Source organism: Ambystoma mexicanum, chromosome 13 (genome assembly GCF_040938575.1).
Source record: "Ambystoma mexicanum isolate Mex_15411 chromosome 13, UKY_AmexF1_1, whole genome shotgun sequence".
Classification (NCBI taxonomy): domain Eukaryota; kingdom Metazoa; phylum Chordata; class Amphibia; order Caudata; family Ambystomatidae; genus Ambystoma; species Ambystoma mexicanum.
In genome coordinates this window covers 114075743-114094471 of record NC_090938.1, presented here as the reverse complement: position 1 = coordinate 114094471, position 18729 = coordinate 114075743, and the positions used below count along the sequence as shown (strand labels likewise).

The following is an 18729-nucleotide window of genomic DNA, read 5'->3' as shown; positions in this document are numbered from 1 at the left end:
TGCAAGACAGCCTTTCTAGTAGCTATCACTTCTATCAGAAGAGTTAACGAACTACAGGCCCTCTCGGTTTTGGACCCCTTTGTTACAGTCCACAAAGATAAAGTAGTTCTGCGCACTCATCACAGATTTGCGCCGAAATTTATTTCGAAGTTTCATGTGAACCAGTCAATCGAACGACCCACGTTCTTCCAGAGACCTACTAACATGGCCGAAAGAAGCCTTCATACTAGATGTGCACATGGCAGTCATGTTCTACATGGATAGAACTAAACCACTGAGGAAAACTAAACAATTCTTTGTTTCAGTGGCAGCTGGTAGAGAAGGGGACCCTGTCTCTAAATCAGCAATATCAAGGTGGATTGTCAAATGCATCACACTATGTTACACTCTGGCAAAGAGAGAACTGCCCTTAAAGCCTAGAGCACATTCTACTCGAGGCACTGGGGCATCCATAGCATTCATTGCAAATGTTCCCCTAGAGTCCATTTGCAAAGCGGCAACCTGGAGTTCTGTACACACCTTTACAAAACACTATTGCCTAGACACTCATTCTAGGTCTGATTCTCAGGTGGGACAAGCAGTACTAAGACATCTTTTTTCTACTGTTCCTTCTCACTACCCACCTCCAACTCCGGGTACTGCTCGCTAGTCTATGCACAGCATGTGATTCTAAGCAGATTAACAAGCATCAGAAGACATGCATTACTTACCGTAAAAGCATTTCTGATGATTGTATCTGCTTAGATTCACATGCGCCATCGCTGCCTCCCCGCTCGGGTGGAAGGAACATAGACTTCTTACTACTTTCTCTCCATGTACTCACTCACTATAGCCTTGGGTTCCCTCATGGCAGAAAAAATACAATTGGAGGGACCTCGGCGCGTGAGGGATTTTTGTTAATACACATGTCACGATAGGGATAGTGTTTCAGACACGCCTATGCCGATGTCCCCTTTCGGTCCAGATGCAATACTCCGCGGTTACCACTGGATGTCGGACCATATGCACAGCATGTGAATCTAAGCAGATACAATCATCAAATGCTTTTACGGTAAGTAATGCATGTCTTATCGGAGCAGTCCTGGATACTTGCTCGGGCAAAGCTTTGCCTCCCGAAGAGAGCTCACCACATTCTGCATATAGTAACAAAATTCCACAATGCCCAGTATGTTCCGGCCTTCGATTTTCTCAGGTTGCTCGGTCTGATGGCATGCTGCATTTTTCTGGTGCGGAAGCCAGATTGAGAATGAGATCCCTTCAATGGGCTCTCAGAACTCAATGGTCTCAATTCTCAGGGGAAATGTCAGATCTGTTACAGGTTCCAGCCAAAGTAGCACAGGATCTACAATGGTGGGCTTGCAGACATCATATCCTCAGAGGAGAATCTTTTTGGCAACCTTGGCCGGAGATGACCTTAGTGACGGATGCCTCACTCACAGGGTGGGGAGCCCATACCAATGGTCTGATAATCAGTGGTCATTGGTCTCTATTGGAGTCCAAACTACACATCAACCTTTTGGAGTTGAGGGCAATCAGACTAGCGCTGAAGGCCTTCCTGCCCTCTGTACGGGGAAAGAATGTCCTGATAATGACAATACAGTGGCCATGTACTACCTCAACAAGAGGAGTGGGGCCACTGCCGCTGTGCAGAGGCGATGCAACTCTGGTTCTGGGCAATACAAGAAGGGAGCTCTCTATCAGTAATTCATCTAGCCGGAGAGCAAAACAAAGCCGCGGACGCTCTGAGCAGGCAGACTACAGTCTCCCACGAGTGGGAGATAGCTCAGGAAGTCCTTCAAGTGATCTTCGCCCTTTGGGGAACCCCTCAAGTGGATCTGTTCGCGACCAGTACCAACCGGAAGTGCGAGCAGTACTGCTCAAGGGAATTTCCACCGAGAGGAGCTCTGGGGGATGTGTTTGTAGTGGGCTGGGATTTTCCACTCCTGTATGCATTCCCTCAATCCCTGTGACCCCTCAAGTAATAAGGAGGTTGAGAAAGTTCAGGAAAACCATGATCCTAATTGCCCCGGATTGGGCCAGGAGAACGTGGTACCAGGACCTTCTGGACATGTCCATCTGCCCTGCAATGTCTTCCAAGAAGAGGGGATCTTCTCTCGCAAGAGTAAGGCCATGTTCTCCATCCGGAGGTCAACACACTCAACCTTCATGCATGGCTTCTGAGAGGTTGAGATATAAGGATTGGGACCTTCCGGATGACGTTATGGAGATTTTGCTTTCGGCCACAAGGCCAGCAACCAAATCTGTGTCATTGGAATAAGTTCAGTAACTGGTGCAGAGAAAAGAATGTGGACCCATTTCAATGTAATATCACCACAATTTTATCTTTTGTTACATTTATCTAATCTGGGCCTCCAGGTTGGTACGATAAAAGGATACTTGGCAGCGCTATCTATTTTTAAGCGCTCTTCAGAAGAAGAATCTTACTTCAAGATACCTTTTTAATAATTAAATTCTTGAAAGGGTTAAACAATGTATTTCCACCAATACCTTTCCAGGTGCCAGTGTGGGATTTGAACTTGGTTCTAAAATTTCTCACATGTATTCCATTTGAGCCTTTACACTCTTGTCCACTAAGGCTCCTTACTTTGAAAACAATACTCCTTCTAGCATTGACATTAGCCCGCAGGGTAAGTGAGTTGCAGGCGCTTTCTAGTCGTCGTCCTCACACTATCTTTTATAAGGAAGGACAAAGTAGTTCTTAGATTTAAACCATCTTTTTTACCAAAAATAGTTTGGGACTTTCATCTGTCACAGAAAATAACTTTACCTACTTTTTATCCTCCTCCTCCTCATGCAAGCAAAGAAGAGGAGTGGTTACATAGACTAGATCCCAGAAGAGCTTTTAGTTTCTACATTTCAGGATTAGCAAAAATATGTCAGTGTGATCAACTCTTTGTGGGGTACACTGGACGCAAATTGGGACTTGCGGTAACTAAACAAACATTATCTAGATGGATAATTTTGGCTATAACCGAATGTTATAGATTGGCTGGGAAAGAACCACCCGATGGATTGAGAGCTCATTCAACCAGGGGCATGGCAACATCGACAGCACTAAAAAGGGGTGTCCCTGTACAAGACATTTGTGCAGTAGCCACATGTTCATCCATGCATAAATTTATAAAACATTATGCTGTGGACTCGACTTCTCAAGGAAGTCTGTTTGCTAAATCTGTAATCCATTCTGTACACGATTGAAAAAATTCTGTACTCCCACCTCCGAGACAAAACTGCTTTGGGAGTCTATCTAAGATGAGGAATACGTGGGAGGACACAATCCGTTCGAAGAACAAGTTACTTACCAACTGTAACGTTCTTTCCATTGATTGTTCCTCCCACGTATTCCTCATCGACCCTCCCAACCAACCCCACAGTACAGTTTACGTGAATTACACTCTAAATTCTTTTAAGGCTTGGGTCAAAAGAGGCACGACATTAATTAAAATCCATTGACTATAAAATATGAAAAAACAGAACTGAAGTCAGCCGTCAACCTCCCATCCCTCTGACCCTCCTACCCTCTTGCACTACTTTGACACCCAAACCCGACTTCTCACCCAGCACACCTAAACCCCCAGTGCCCTCCAGACTCGAACCACAAACTCGCCTAACCCCTCACACCACAAGTGCACCACTTGCCACCCTCCTGATCCTTCCCATCACGTCTCTCGCATACCTACCACCGCCCACCTACTCTTCCCGCTCCCCATCAATCTAACCCACTCACCCTACCCTATGTCAATCTTGACCAAACAGACTGATACTACCACCCCTCCCATCTCACTGGACACCCATGTGGTCTGGGCACCAATGTCCACTGAGCACTCCCAGCGAAGAGCGCCATGAAAATCTCCTCCCCTCATGAAGTCGCATGCATTCTTTTCAATGCCCGCTCTATAGCAAGAAAAACACACCATCTTTGACCGCCTATCCTCTGACAATCCTGACCTCATTTTTATCACTGAAACCTAGTTCTCTGACTGCACCGTTTTCGCATTAGGCTGGCTACTCGCTTATCGCCCACAACAGACCTTCCAGAAGTAGCGCAGTGGCAATACTCTACAAACCTCATTTCTCCATTTCACTGGTCAAAACCCAGACTTGCAACGCTAAGAGTGCATCCCTTCCAGTAAAACACTCGCAGCTTCCTACTCATACGGACCCCCTGGATATGACAGACATTTTGCCAACAATATGTCTCAATAGCCACCATTCAGGTAAATCACCCTACTCTCTCACTATTGGGAGATTTCAAGATCTGGTTTGTTATGCCAAACAACCCCATGACACAACCTTCACGCCCCACCTGAAAAATTTCAGAAGTCAAAATAACTCTTTTGCAAATGGCGAGCATCTAAAACCGTTCTCAGATCTATTTTCGCCCTCCACCAGAACTACAAATTTGAGATCCCAAAGGCCTATTGGAATAAACATATTCTGAACTGTGGCAGCAGAAGCAAAGTATTCCACAAGATCATCACTGAATTTGTGAAACCTACTTGCACATCTGCCCAAACCACCCTACACACAACTCTATGCGACTCCCTCTCCCTACGTTCTTTACGATAATGCACTTGACCGGATGGCAACCCTTCACTCCAAACTCTTCCCCCCTCACCGCCTGCCCTACATCTACCCCGATCCTGTTGCCCAGACTACCACAATGCCAACCTTGGACTCTTTCCAACCCATCTCGAGAGACTAGTTCTTAGGTCTACTATCCGGCAGCAGAGCCTCCGGATCACCCCCTCGACTCCTGCACCACCTCTCTTCTGATATTCTGCTCTACTTGCACAGGAGAACAAGCAAGGTCCATACTAAACTACTCCCTCACCCCTGGCACCCTTTCAGAAGCCTTTAAAATAGCGCATGTCAAACTGCTTCTAATAAAAGGTGTCCCTTGACCCTAAGAATTACAGGCCGATCTCCACACCAGATTTCTCACGAAACTCTTTGGCCGAGCTGCATAATCCCAGCTCAACTGCTTCGTAGAATCCAACTAACTACTCGACCCTGCACAATTGGGCTTCAGACCGTGCCATGGAACAGAAACCACTCTGCTCTTCATCTGGGATCATCTTAAGGTCGCGCCAGACTGACTGCTGTGCAGTGCTGATTCTTCTTGATCCGTCGGCAGCCTTTGACACGGTCAACCACTCAATCCTCCTTGACCGCCTCCACTCCCTAGGAATCCATGGCTCTGCACTCAGATTGCCTCCTTCCTCAGTAATGGGAAACAATTGCCTTCCTCTCCCCTTTTGTCTCGGCTGCTTGCGCTGTGAACACTGGAGTACCCCAAGGTGCCTGCCTCTCTGCTCTCCTTTTCAACCTCTATCGGTCCTCTACCAGGAATCATAATGCCGCAACCTCTCCTTTTAAAACTACACTGACAATACCTATATTATCCTAAAAATTCCCCAAATCAGCACCAACCCACGTCCCGACCTCGAAGTTTGCCTCAGTGATATTGACTGATGGATGACAAAAAAAATCACATCCTTCTGAACTCTGACAAAACTGAAATCCTGGTGTGCGGCAATATTGCCCTTCTCACGCAAACACTCCCATGACCCCCATCCAATGGCACCCACTTCCAAAATAGTCAAAAACCTTGGCTGCACTATGGATTCGGGCCTAACCCTCTCCAGTCAGATCAATAATGTAAAAAAATCCTGCCAATACCACAAACTTCTTGGACACATTTTCCCTTACCTCACCTATCCCAACATGCTCACTGCTGTTATGTCTATTATGTCAAGACTGGACTATGCAAACTCCTTATACCCAGGAGCACCAGCCTACCCATTTAAACTCGGAATAGCCCAAAACGCTGCCAAACTCCTTCGTGCCCTGGGACAGAGACCACATCTCGCTCACTCTCCGCACCCTCCATTGGCTTCCTGTCGAACAAAGGGCTTCCTTCAAAACCCTATGCGTTAGCCATCGAGCACTACACAAGACCGGCCCAACGTACCTACAAGATGAGATAAAACCATACCTCCCATCAAGCACCCTGAGATCAACCACTGCCCTCTTACTAGTGATTCCAACCACCAATTCCGCCAGGATGAGAGGATCCACCTTCTCTACCTTGGCTCGAACTCTGTGGCACTCACTTCCCCCACGTATTCGATACACCCAAGACTAAATGGGCCGCAAAGCTCTAAAAACCTGGCTCTTTCTATAAACCCGATTAAGACAACCTAGGGCCGCTGACACCCTGCAACCTGCGGACAAATGCTTGAGGTGATACCGAGCAATTACTACACTGAAAGCGACCAAGTCACCGAGACAGAATCAGAAACTGGTTACTTTCTGCAGCATGTGGTCTCGCATGGATTCACATGCTCAGGAATATTTCCTGTCAGGCTGGGAATCCTCAGTAAAGAAAAAGCAGTTGGTTTCATTTCGGAACAGTCTTTCTCATAACAACCAATCACTGGTCTCTGGGTCATACTGCCCCCAGCCAATGACTGCCCTCTACCTAAGCCCCTCTGGCAGCCATCTTCAGATTTTTTTTACCACACGTTAGTGTTGCGAGTCCTTGTGCTTAGCGCTCAAGCGTTTTACTGCTTTATGTTGCTTTTGGAGAGTTTTACTCTTATTTTTTCGGTCAATCGAGCCTTGTGCTCCATCGATCTACCTTCCGATTAACGGGGATCCATTTTTGGATTCTTCAGCGCCCCTCAAGGGTGAATATCGTTGCATTTCTTCGTGGAGGATTCCAGAAGTTGCTTAAAGGCCTATGCCGTGTGGACATGTCGGAGGAGAAGGACTCGGCCCCGCTTTTCAAGATTTGTTCCGACTGGCTTGCGGAATATCTTCTTGGACGACAGGCATTCCCAATGTGTCTACTGCCTGTACCCGAACGCATGTAGAGGAAGACTGTGTTTTGCCAGGAGATGGTGCCCAGCGCGCTGATGGATCGGCATAGGCGGCTGAGGGATTGGCGGCTGAAGGAATGGCTACAGGCCAAGGCCCATGCTATGGGTGGGTCCCAGCAGCATTCCTCCCCTGTCTCCAAGAAAGCTGAACAGTCTTTTAAGACCTTTTGAGGGCACTCCTGCCAAGGGGGCCCAACAAAAGGCTAAGTACCGTGAGTCCGCTGTCACTGGGAGCGCTGTTGCGATGGACTTCTCGGCAGCCAGGGCAAGTTCAGCGGCTTTGATCACCAGGTAGTGCTTGATCTTCGTCAAAGAGGAAGTCGGACCATCCGTGCAAACTCAAGGAGAAGCCCAAGACCGGCTGCCGGAGAAGGCCAAGGGGGGAAGCAGGGCGCTGACCCTGCACCCAAGGAGAAGGCCATGGGGTTGACCAAGGTCTAGCAGGACCAGGGATCTGTCCTGTCCATGAAGGCCCAGGTACATCCGGAGAAGGCCCAGCCTTCCATCGAAGGAGTGGTGGCATCCCTCGCGAAGGTGAGAGTATCTCTGCCTGCCAGGAGGGAGTCCTCTTTTTCAGCCCATGGAGAAGATGCCAGTCATTTCCCTGAAACCGTCCCCTCTGGTCACAGTGGGTGGGGGGGAGGAGGGCAGTAGCCCACCAGGGCACGGATATCTCCTCAGAGGAGCTTACCTGCCTCCAGACCATCCTAGAGGAGAGGAACGTCGGGAGCGGGCCCTACTGCGAGGATTCTGACGAGGGCGACGAGGAGACAGGAGGAGCAGCAGGGTGTTGAGGGCCTGGGTCACCAGCCTAGGCCGCAGGCACCGTTTCGCCTCCTTTGCCACAGCTGCTTCAGCGGCTACCTGGAGATATCTCTTTGGATATTCTCTCAGCTTTGCATACTCTGGTCTCAGAGATACGGACGAGGATGCCTGTTGCACCAGCGGCCCCAATCATGGCGCCAGTGCCGACGGGGGAACCATTGTCCGAGAAGAGGAAAGTTCCCCCTCATCTCCTTGCCACGCTTCGCCCCCCCACTCCCCGAGGGATAGACCGATCCCGACATGACTGGCACGGGCGATGATGGCCGTGCTAAGAGACGCCTGTCGCCACCTCCAGATCTTCACCACCCGATGAGATGGGCTTGTTTCACACCATGATCGCCAGGGCTTCGCTCTTCCAGCTCGTTCCTAAGGCGATGGAGTGTTTCCTATACCAGTGCCGAGAGGTGAAGAGGAAGACCGTCCTTTCGGTCCTGCTCCTGGATGACATTTGGGACGAGGCATTGTCCCTCATGAAGAACCCTTCCACGGCCCCGGCGAAGAGGGACCCCGCTATAAGAAGAAATACAGGGTGCCGGACTCTGCGCCCAAGTGCTTGTGGACCCAACAGTCACCCGACTGGTGTCAGCAGCAGCCAAGAAGTCGTCTTCAGGTTCCTCCTTCGGAGGCTTCGAGACCACCCCCCCAAACCCCCTGGACAGTGAGGGGAAGAAGTTGGATGCCATGGGTCGACTGGTTATCTCGTCTGCGGCGACTACCGTCAAGGCCGCCAACGCTCTCGCCATTGTCACATTACGACCGGGAGCTGTGGTTCAAGATCGCTCCCAATCTGGATTTCCTCCCTGACAAGAGATCGCAAGCTTTGGAGATACTGCAGGAAGGCTAGGTGACATCGTACCATGCCATCAAAGTGGTCACGGACATCGCTGACACAGGGTTCTGCCAAATGGGCAACAGCGTTTTGCTTTTACAGCGGGGCTGGCTTAGGGCCACCAATTTTCGTCAAGACATTCAGTCAAGGTTGTTGGACATGCCCTTCGGGGACAATTTGTTCTGGAAGGCCTTAGATGAGTCTCTTCAAGCCATCTAGACGGACACAGACGGCTCGTGCCTTGGGCACGTTTAACAGTGACGGCCGTCCTTTTGGACCTCGGGCAGCAAATCCCAAGAATCTTCCAAAGATTTCAGTGGAGGTGCCTCGTCTTATCGTCAGCCTTCCTGCTCTGGGCTTCACCGGGCAAACTAACGGTCCAGTGGTTGCAGCAGCCGTCCTTTTCCAGCTCGTGTTCGTTCTTTCATTCCAGTGGTCGACTCTGCCTTCTAGTCCACAAGACCCTCTCCTTTTAAAGTTTTCTCCCATTCATTCCAGCCTAGCTGCCACTCCCCCAGCAGGGTGGCTGTCCTTGCCGGACAGTTAGCCAGCCAATCGCGCCAGAGTGCATTTAGGTCTCCTGGGAGACTAAGCACAAGGAGTTTCGGGCACATACCTCACTTCCTGCCCACCCCAGACACTCAGATGCCAAGGGCGGACTTCAGTCCTGAAGCCCGCCAAAGGCACACGAATAAAAGGCCCAAACCTGGTTTGGTACGCAGAGACAAACACAATGACTGTTCCAAAAAGAAATGGTGAAAAAAGACCAGAACCAGTTTAAACAAAGGGGCTTAAGGCACCATCTTGAAAAACATGGCTCCTGTGACTTTTAGCTACCAGTGGTTGGGAAAAATCATGGTAGTTCTTTGTAAAGCCACTGCCACCAGCCTTTCCAGTAGGAAAGGGAAGCATTTGACTGCTACATGAATGTTTAGACACGGGATACTATGTAACCCCTCCAGCACTCCATTGTAACATAGTGTGTGCTGGATCTAGGAATTTGGAAAAGACTAGTGAAGGTGAGTGGGGTGAAGGGCAGGTGGATGTTTGGTGTTCGTGGGAAAGTGTCGGTGAAGGTGGATGCGGGGAGTCTGGAATGGAGGAGGGGGAGGAGGTGATGCTGAATCTGTTGAGGATAGGGCATGTGGGGCTGAATGACTGTATGTTTCGAGTGGGGAAGCGTGAGTCGAGGGACTGTGCGGTGTGTGGGGTGCCTGAGACTGGAAAATGTTTTGCTTAGGTGTGAGAGACATGTTGAAGAGAGAATTGATGAGTGTTCGGTTGACTGTGCTGGGTGTGGCTGAGCAGAGTGGGAGGGCTTTGCTGGGAGGTGACTGCGTGAGAGGCAGGAGGAGCAGTGTGATGTTGGATTTTGTGAGGCAGACGGGGCGGTGGGAGGAGTTGAGTTTGTGAGCTAAGTATCGATTGGTGGGTCTGGTGCACATCATCCTTTAGGATGGGTAAGCGCCTGCGTGGGTCCGCCCACGCCTCCAATAATTGAGAAGGAGAAGACTAGTGAAGTCAATTTCACTTCCCATTCTCTGGGAACCAGTAGTTTATCCCAGAGAAGGTATTTAAACATTTGGGAAGTCTAAGACATCCCTGTGTCACTGCACTGAGGGTGCTGTGTAACACATGACAAGATGATGGCTATGGAGTTATCTAAAACTCCATAATCCAAGAACACAAATGTAAAACGCACATCAAAACACATGAGTGGGGGGGGGAGGTTCATGCTCTTTCCAGGTAAAAAAATCAAGTCCTCAAAATCCAGCAAAGTTGCTTGGGGGGGGTCCCTAAGGTGGAAGGAATTGGCACATTTGAGATTTCTCCATAACTGCACCAGATCCCAGCGCTCTCCAAAGAGGCGCAGGACCTATGGCCCTGGGCTGTAGCCCAGGGTATGTTCCTCATCCCGTTTCATCTAGCGGGAGTGAAGGACACCGTCGCCGACTCTCTGCTCTGTGCTCTTGCCACTAGTTCGTACTTCGGCTGGGGTCAAGTTGATCTACTGTACAGCAGATGTGGCTAGAGCACTGAAGTTCTATGTGGACTGCACAAAGTTTCCGCAAGACGTTGCAGCCTTTTGTGAACTTGGCCCTGTAAACTATGGGAAGGCCCTCTCCAAGGCTTCCATTTCCAGGTGGCTCTCCAGCTACATCTCCCTTTGTCACCGGTTGGCGAACTGACCGTTGCCTGACCGTCCGAGAGCCCATTCAACCACAGCGATCGCTGCAACTTCAGCGTTCCTGTCTGGTGTGCCCCTGCTGGACATGTGCAGGGCTGTTACGCAGAGGTCGACGCACACCTTCACAAAATTCTACTGCGTCAACAGGATTCCAGGAAGGAGTCCAGAGTTTGCCAAGCAATGCTGTGCAACCTGTTTATTTGAAGGTGAGCCTGGTGAGGTAAGAGATGCTTATGTTGTGCATGTGTACTGCTATGTATTTATTCATGAGCATGTGAATCTATGCCAGACCCCATGCTGGAGAAGGAACAAGTTACTTACCTGTAACTTTTCTCCAGCATGGGTCTGGCATGGATTCACATGCAACCCCTCCCGCCTACCCCTCTGTGGCTCTTCTCACTTTACGTGCTACCAAATCTGAAGATGGCTGCCAGAGGAGGGCTTAGGTATAGGGCAGTCATTGGCTGGGGGCAGTATGACCTAGCGACCAATGATTAGAAGTTTGGAGAAAGACAGTTCAGAAATGAAACTGGTTTTTTTGCTTTACCAAGGATTCCCAGCCTGACTGGGTATATTCATGAGCATGTGAACCCATGCTGGGGGGAACAACACTTTCATGTAAGTAACTTGTTCCATAGATTACAACCTTAGCGTCCTGCAAGCGCTTGATATGACTGCTGACTATATACTTTCTGAGTCTACTAAACATGCCTAGTTGCCTCCCGTGCCATCTCCTCGGAGCACAGCCATCCCGAAACGTGTAAATGTAATCCAGAAAAGCTGGCTTGTAAGTATTAAACATCCACTCCATACACTCCCCTCTCCCTATGCTCACTCTCTACTCTACACCAACACACAATAGTGCAGCTTCACCCCTCACTTTCAGCCTAGCTGCTCACATACAAACAATACTCCATGAACACCCAACATCCTGCTAGAACACAGCTATACCCCACAAAAAATGGCCTAGCTGCACACGTGTCCTACACAGGCTTATTGCCGCCAGAATCCAGTCTCGGAGACCAACCTGAATGCTAGGATGCAGCTACCATCGGGCAATCACATCAGCTGCTTACATATTGAGAGCACCCTATGATTCCCTTTTCTCTCAACTGACCTGGACTACGGTCCCTGAGGGCGTTGAACCCACAAGCTCTTTGAGGTCATACCAATGCTATATAGAGCGCTATATAAATGCCAAATAACATCAGCGACTTTTGACAGTCAGCCATGCAACATTAATAAAAAGATTGATGGAATGTGACATAAAGGAATCCGCACTAAAGTGGCTTACCTCATTCCCAACAAACCAAAAGAACCTACCACCGTTCACCTCAAACACCAAAAAGATATCCTGCAGAGTCATTCAGGGATACAGCCTCTCCGCACTACTTCTCTACATCTAAATGTGCTGACTGATGAAAATCATTTGAACCCACGGACGTGCCGCCTACAACTATGTGGACGACACACAAACCAAACGCAATAGCCTCACCAACTGCTTCAGGCATCTACCTCGGACACCTTCAACTGATGACAACGAACAACCTCAAACTTAACCTGGCAAAAACCAGAAATAATGCTCCCACCCACAGGATTCGATGGAGGAAACCCACAACTGGACTGGCCGATAGGCATGGAAATTCCACCAGAGACTACTGATGTAGTAAATAACCTATGAATACTCATGGACAAAGGACATCACTGGAACCACAAGTCCACTTAATTGCCAAAAAATGCTTCTTCCTCTTATGACTGAGAGGATTACTCCCATCCCTCTCCTCCCTCCCCCCCACAGAACCCTCATAATCCTGATAATCAAGAGAATTGACTATGCAAACAGCCTCTACCTAGGAATTGCCAAAAAACTCCAAAGGATACAAAACACAGTGGCCAGGAACCTGTTAAGACTCAACAGAAGAGACCAAATCACTCCAGCACGGAAAAGCCTACATTGGTTAGCAGTAAAAAAGCGCATCAAATTCAAAGCACTCTGCATTGCCCACAAAGCCTTGCACAAACAAGGAGCTTAATTCCTCCAAGACCAGATTAGCTGGTTTTGCCCAGGAAGGGAAATAAGATCCAGCAACTGCTCAAAATCTGCCTATTCAGCAGACCATGACATTCTTGAAGGGATAACTGCAACTCCAACGAACTAGAGAGGAGACTAGATGGGCCAAAAGAAACACAAACAAGAACCTGGCTAGATAACTTCAAGCTGCATCCAAAGGGCTGTGCCAGAGGCTCCATCAAGGTGTCTGACTTTACTAACCCCCTTTTCCTTCCTTCTCCTCCTGCATAATTGACGCCACACCAGACCTGCACTAGCCACACTCCACATAAATCGAACCATTACTATATCCACACCTACAGTGAACCACCAACATAGGCCATAAAATCAACAATGCAACTACACACCAAGATGCTGGATTATCTTAAAGCTACCACCAGCTGTGACTCTGGATCCCTTATGAACACTAACGGTGCACGCAACCAACCCATCATAACCACACAACACAACTACCACACACCCGAGGCACTGAATCTTACCCATACAGTTCCAATACACGAGGCCTCCCACATCCAAAACACTTGCAGACTCCTGTTCCTCCTAGTTCTGACCCTATCTCTGGAGGATAGCTTGGGGGCAACGTGCTCGCCTTGGAAACGAAACTGAGCACCACAGGTTCGATCCCCGGGTCCGTGCTTAGAAACTTCTGTGTATTAAGCACGTTATAAATAACCTATCCTATCATCTCACCCTTTCCCCACTAACCCCCCACTCCATCCCCCACCTTCTCACTTGCAGAGCCATGCAAGCGCCGGGAGACTGCCCCTGGGTGGTAGCGTTACCCGGTGCAAATCAACATAACATTCCTCTTTTGTTTGCTCTGTACAAAGAGGTGCAGAAATGCATTTGAGGTACCATGCTTTCTTTGGTCGGGGAATTACAGAAAAACAAACTTTTATTCTATGAAAGTATTTAATGTTCTTACAATTAAGTAGAGTTTACCATCCTATGTTTTGTGCTCTGGACAAGGATGGAGATATTTAGTATTTAAGAATTCAGCTGATGTTTTCCAGGTTTAAGATCTTGATCTCGAAATAACTTGTTGTTAGTAATGCTGAAATTGTTGTAGCAAAGCCCTAATTGGAGCACCAACATTATGAAACTGGTCTATTTGGCAGTAGCAAAATTCCTGTGGGGCCCTACTAGGTGGACAGCCATAGTTGCCAATATGATCCATTTCCATATATGTAGGTGTATATGCAGTCCTGGTTTATTCATACTCTAGAATTTGTAGTGCTGCTTTTTCCATTCTAAAACTCAAGACGAGTCCTCGAAAGCAAAGACTAAAACTGGACTGGATAAGCACCTACAAATTGGATCGTTATGGCAACTATGGGCTTCATCACAGCATCTGACCCCTTTTTGTTAACCTGTGAAAGTTTAAAGGCAGTCTCATAAGCTGATTAAATGTTCATCTCCTGCCTAGCAGTTCGTGCCATTTAAATCAGACTGCCATAAACTCCTTGTATCCTCCCCGGCTCATTTCAATAGCGGGGTTTTAAATCAGAAAGGATAAATGTGTATAGCAGAAAACGATTGATGGTAGGTGGAGAATATAGACCACTGGCCAGGTACCTTTTGCATGTGTCAAAGATGTGTTCCAGCCAGCGGTGCCAGAAAAGCACTGATGGCTACCTGATGAGGAATTCTTGTGCAAGGCTTGGAATTTCTCTTAAGCAGGATCTGTGGTGAGGCAGCTGTTGAATGATGGGTTTCAATGTTGTTACTGTGATGAATCTGCCAATGTCCTCACTACCTCCGTGGGGGGAAAACCTCGCCATATGTGGCCATGGTGAGGCAGATGCTTTCTGATCCTAACTCTGGGGGCGGCTATGAGGGAAGACCACATAGGCGAACCTTGGGATGACACAGCATGGTCTAGTAAAAGCACATGTCACCTTTCTCTTTTAGGGAAGTCCCCTTACTGTGATTGTTCTCAAATATACTGATAGATTTCAATATCCAATGAAAAAGCTTCCAACAACTACCGATCAATCCCATGTGCATAGAAATACTGGGACGAGGAGGCTGGACGGAGTATTGAAGATCAATGAGTCAGAGGTGCTTCACGCACTGTAGTGGTTGCAAACCTGTGATAGCTGCTGTGACATTTAAAAATTCCAACCAGCATGGCGGAAGGAAACACTGCCTGGGAAAGCTTTCTCTGAGCAGACCGAGGGACCATTGAGCCACAGTGAAGACTGTGGAGCCAGTGGGCTCAGCGGGACACAAAAGGGAGAAATACTGCCTATGCTGGTTCGATGTGTCAGAACTGGGACAGGAAGAATGAAGTCTCCCTGGAAGGCTTTGGGAATCGAGCAGCAGCACTGAAGCCGCCTGCACTGAGAACGGCTGCATAGCAAGACTGGAGCCGCGATGGAGGCAGGAGCAGCAGAACAAAGCCAGCTCGACTGCAGGAGAGGTGGGACCCTGGAGAGCTGTGACCCATTTGCCAAAGAAGATCTGGACAAAGCCAAGGACAACTTGGTGAATGCGAGGCATACAAGGTGAATGCGAGGCAAAGGCAAGGTTTGCAAGTATTTTAAGCGCAGCCACACGAGAACATTCATGGCAGTAGAGTATACCAGGACACCAGGCTAAGTCATGTTTGCAAGTGTGTAAAAGGAAGTCACATGAAAGTCATAGCAGGGGAGACCAATAGGCAAAGTCAAGTCTGTTGTAAACAACCAAAGGAAGACTTGTGCCCTTAGGCGTGTCTAAGTGCTTTAAAGAGATCTGGCGAAGGTAGACTGCTCCAAGGAGTGAACCTGCGATGCCAAAGGGAAGTAAGTATCCTTTGAGGCCATAAAGAACTGAGGTTGTGTAATTGATTCATTGTGGTGAACAGTGACCTGGGAAAGGGAGCGATCCCCTTGAGCTGTGAACATTTGTGTTGGCATTACATTTTTCATTTTAATCTTTCACATTTGTGCACTTTCAAGCTCAAATTCATTACCCATATCACATTAGTGTTCATTTCAGAGAGTGAGGGCTAGGGTAGGATTGCAGGCAAATAACCTTTCGCTTTGGACATCATGACACAGGACAGGCCCTTAGTTTTTTGGTGAGGTAGGGAAATGCCTTTTAGGGTAGGGACAACAAGGCATTTCCCAACCCCTTTTATTTTTGAAAAAATGTATAGCCAAAACTGAGTGCTCTCTCTGCGTCTCATTTCTGGCTCCTCGCACTAATTAGGGAGAGGGTTTTAGGTGCTATTGTAGCGTTTGATTATTAAAGCAGAGCTAAAGCAGAACATTTGCAAGCTACTAGCCAGCTATAGTCACTTCAGTTGTATACATATACACCGCACACCATTTATTAATGGCAGTCATTTATCACCAGTTAGTGGCAAGTGCACATTTTGAGGTCCTTATTGAAGGTATGTGTGTTTGCAACTCTTAAATGAATCGGACCAGGCATACTTGTGAGATTGCTTTAATCTGCTGAAGTCTGGATGCATTCTGCTCCCCACCCCCATTTTTAGCCCTGCTTAATGTACCTGGGTGTTACGATCTTTTAAAAGCAATTTCCTCTGTACGTTGTGATTGACCAATAAACTAATCTGCATGTTTTATTGTAGATGATGTTGAATTTGAAGTATCATCAGACAGACGCACTGGAAAACCCATTGCTGTTAAATTGGTAAAGATCAAACCCGAAATATTACCGGAGGAACGAATAACGGGCCAAGTGAGTTGTATCTATTTGTGCATGCTAATCTTCTATGAAGTTTTATAATCTGGGAATTTGAAGGCTACTACTGCTGTCGAACCCTAAAATGGTGTGGGATTTTTTTTTTATACCAAGGTCTTGTACCATTTTACTAATGTTAATAGCATGCAATTCTATTATGTAAAATCGTCCATCGATGTGTCCGAGCTTGGACTTGGGCATTGATTTGCTGTTGATTTAAATCAGTGCTGCTCCTTAATGATTAGCAACAGACTTTTTTTTTTTTTTTTTGACCGGTAGGTTGTGTGCGCTGTTCCTCACAACTTAGAGAGTAAATCTCCAGCTGCCCCGGGTCAGAGTCCATCAGGGAGTGTATGCTACGAACGTAACGGGGTAAAACGTACATTTTATTTAAACTTTTAACTGATCTATCAGTTTGATATCTAATTTAGTGACGCTAACACCTTTTTGTGAAGTCTGAAATTGCAGTTTTCAAATAGATTTAAGTTGAAAGTTGGAGCACCTTTGTACTAATCCTCTCCTTTAAGAAAGGATCCTGTTTTCACCTCTGAAATCGTGTTTACCAAACTGTAGCCTTCTCAAAGATAATCTTCTTGATTTTTTTTATCACCATTTCAAAGTAATTTGGGCATGCTTTGGTGATTCTAGTCCTAAAATGGGTGAATAGTAAACGGGACAATTGACAGAAACTCGTTGTTGTTTACTATTGTTAAACATGCCTATTGCACTTTTCTTCCCGAAATACAGTTTGGCAACCATTCTTAAATCTTTTGAAGTTGTATTGCAGGTCATGCTAAATAACCTATTTCTTGGTGTAGGACAATGAGCCTAACATTAATCCATTATTTCAAGACAGTAGCATGTGCTAGCGAGTTGTAGAAATGCTTCTACATTAGGCATTAGCCTTTCTAAATTTGGGAATGAATAGCCTTTCTAACAGTTATTCTTTTTAAGAAAATGTGCTTTTGTTTTTAAATGTTACATTTTTCGTTGAACAGGCTAGTTCTGGCAGAAATGGGTATATTTATAGCCATTGGTTTTCAGTTTACTTGTTGAAGTTGGCGGTGTCCTATTAAGTTTGCTGTACAGTAGGTCTGTCTTCCACTAAGTACCTGTACACACGAGACTGTCGAGTTTGCATTGTTGAAACCTTTAAAGCTCAATAAGATGGTAGCCAAAATTCACTTTTTAAATGTCATGTACTCAATCGTCCAGCTCTCCCTCATTACCAAATGGTTGAAGGGGGGGGCGTGGGAGGAGGCTGAGAGGAGGAATGCTTCTCCAAGAGAAGGTGCTGTCACTTTAACACTTCGAAGAAGGGCTTGGTATGTGCCCATTCCTCTGCACGACCATCCCCACCCCCACCAGTGCATCACCAACAGACAACGCCCAGTTCCTGTTTTTCCATTTATGGGGTTTGAATAGCTTCTCAGTTGGACATTTTTTTTTTTTTTGGTTGGTGGGGTGGGAAGAGATGCATACTTTTTATTTAGCCGTCTCCCCGACCTGTGGTCATATTTTCCAATTCAATTGTATTTTTCTTAAGAGCCTACCCTCCTTCTCTTCGCATGCTGCTGACAAGGTTCAAGTGGTAAGCTAGATACGGTAATCTCTTCTTGGGGCCAGACACTCAGAGCCTGGCCCCAAGACCCCAAGAGTATCAACTGTCTCAAGAACTTCTAAGTGAGTTCCTGTCCGTTTTCTGTGGAAATTAAATGTAGGTCACTGAGAACATGCTTGGTCTCCATTCTGACAAATGTTCTGGTACTGCAAGCCACCATTGACTGGAAGTACGAAATACTGCATCCTAGCGGTAATTGGGATTCTGCATTGCCTTTTAGTACCAGTGTTACTGTTGGGAAAGATTTCTGTTTTTTCAACTTTCCCTCCATATTCTATGGACACCAGTTGGGCAAGATTGTATGCAGTACCCTTTGGGTGCACTGCAACAACCCTGACCTCCTGACTTATCTCAAGAGGGGTCAATGTGAGCTGTAGGGGAGTTACACAAAGATTCACAGTGACAAGTAGTCAAACACTCACGGTTTCTTGAATAAACAATTATTAATTTATCAGTCAGACTAAGCCGCCTTCAGAAGGGAGCAATGTAACACAACACACAAATATACACACTCGTTTCTAAATCAGTAAGTACCCTTTTGGGATGACCCACAGACACAACCTACACCCTCGGGTGACTTCAATAGTTGGGGTGCTG

General features: G+C 47.3%; 1 protein-coding gene across 6 annotated transcripts in view; it reads left to right on the top strand.

Moving 5' to 3' along the window:
• The window catches only part of CSDE1 (cold shock domain containing E1), a 1384522-nt gene that overhangs the window by 262625 nt on the left and 1103168 nt on the right, over positions 1 to 18729 (top strand). For 4 of the 6 annotated variants that reach the window (XM_069633411.1, XM_069633408.1, XM_069633409.1 and 1 more), the window contains 2 exons: positions 16399 to 16508; positions 16791 to 16883. In XM_069633411.1, the coding sequence (XP_069489512.1) occupies positions 16399 to 16508; positions 16791 to 16883 (203 nt within the window). The remainder of the gene's footprint in view (positions 1 to 16398; positions 16509 to 16790; positions 16884 to 18729) is intronic. The other 2 variants (XM_069633412.1, XM_069633407.1) reach the window with 1 other exon arrangement.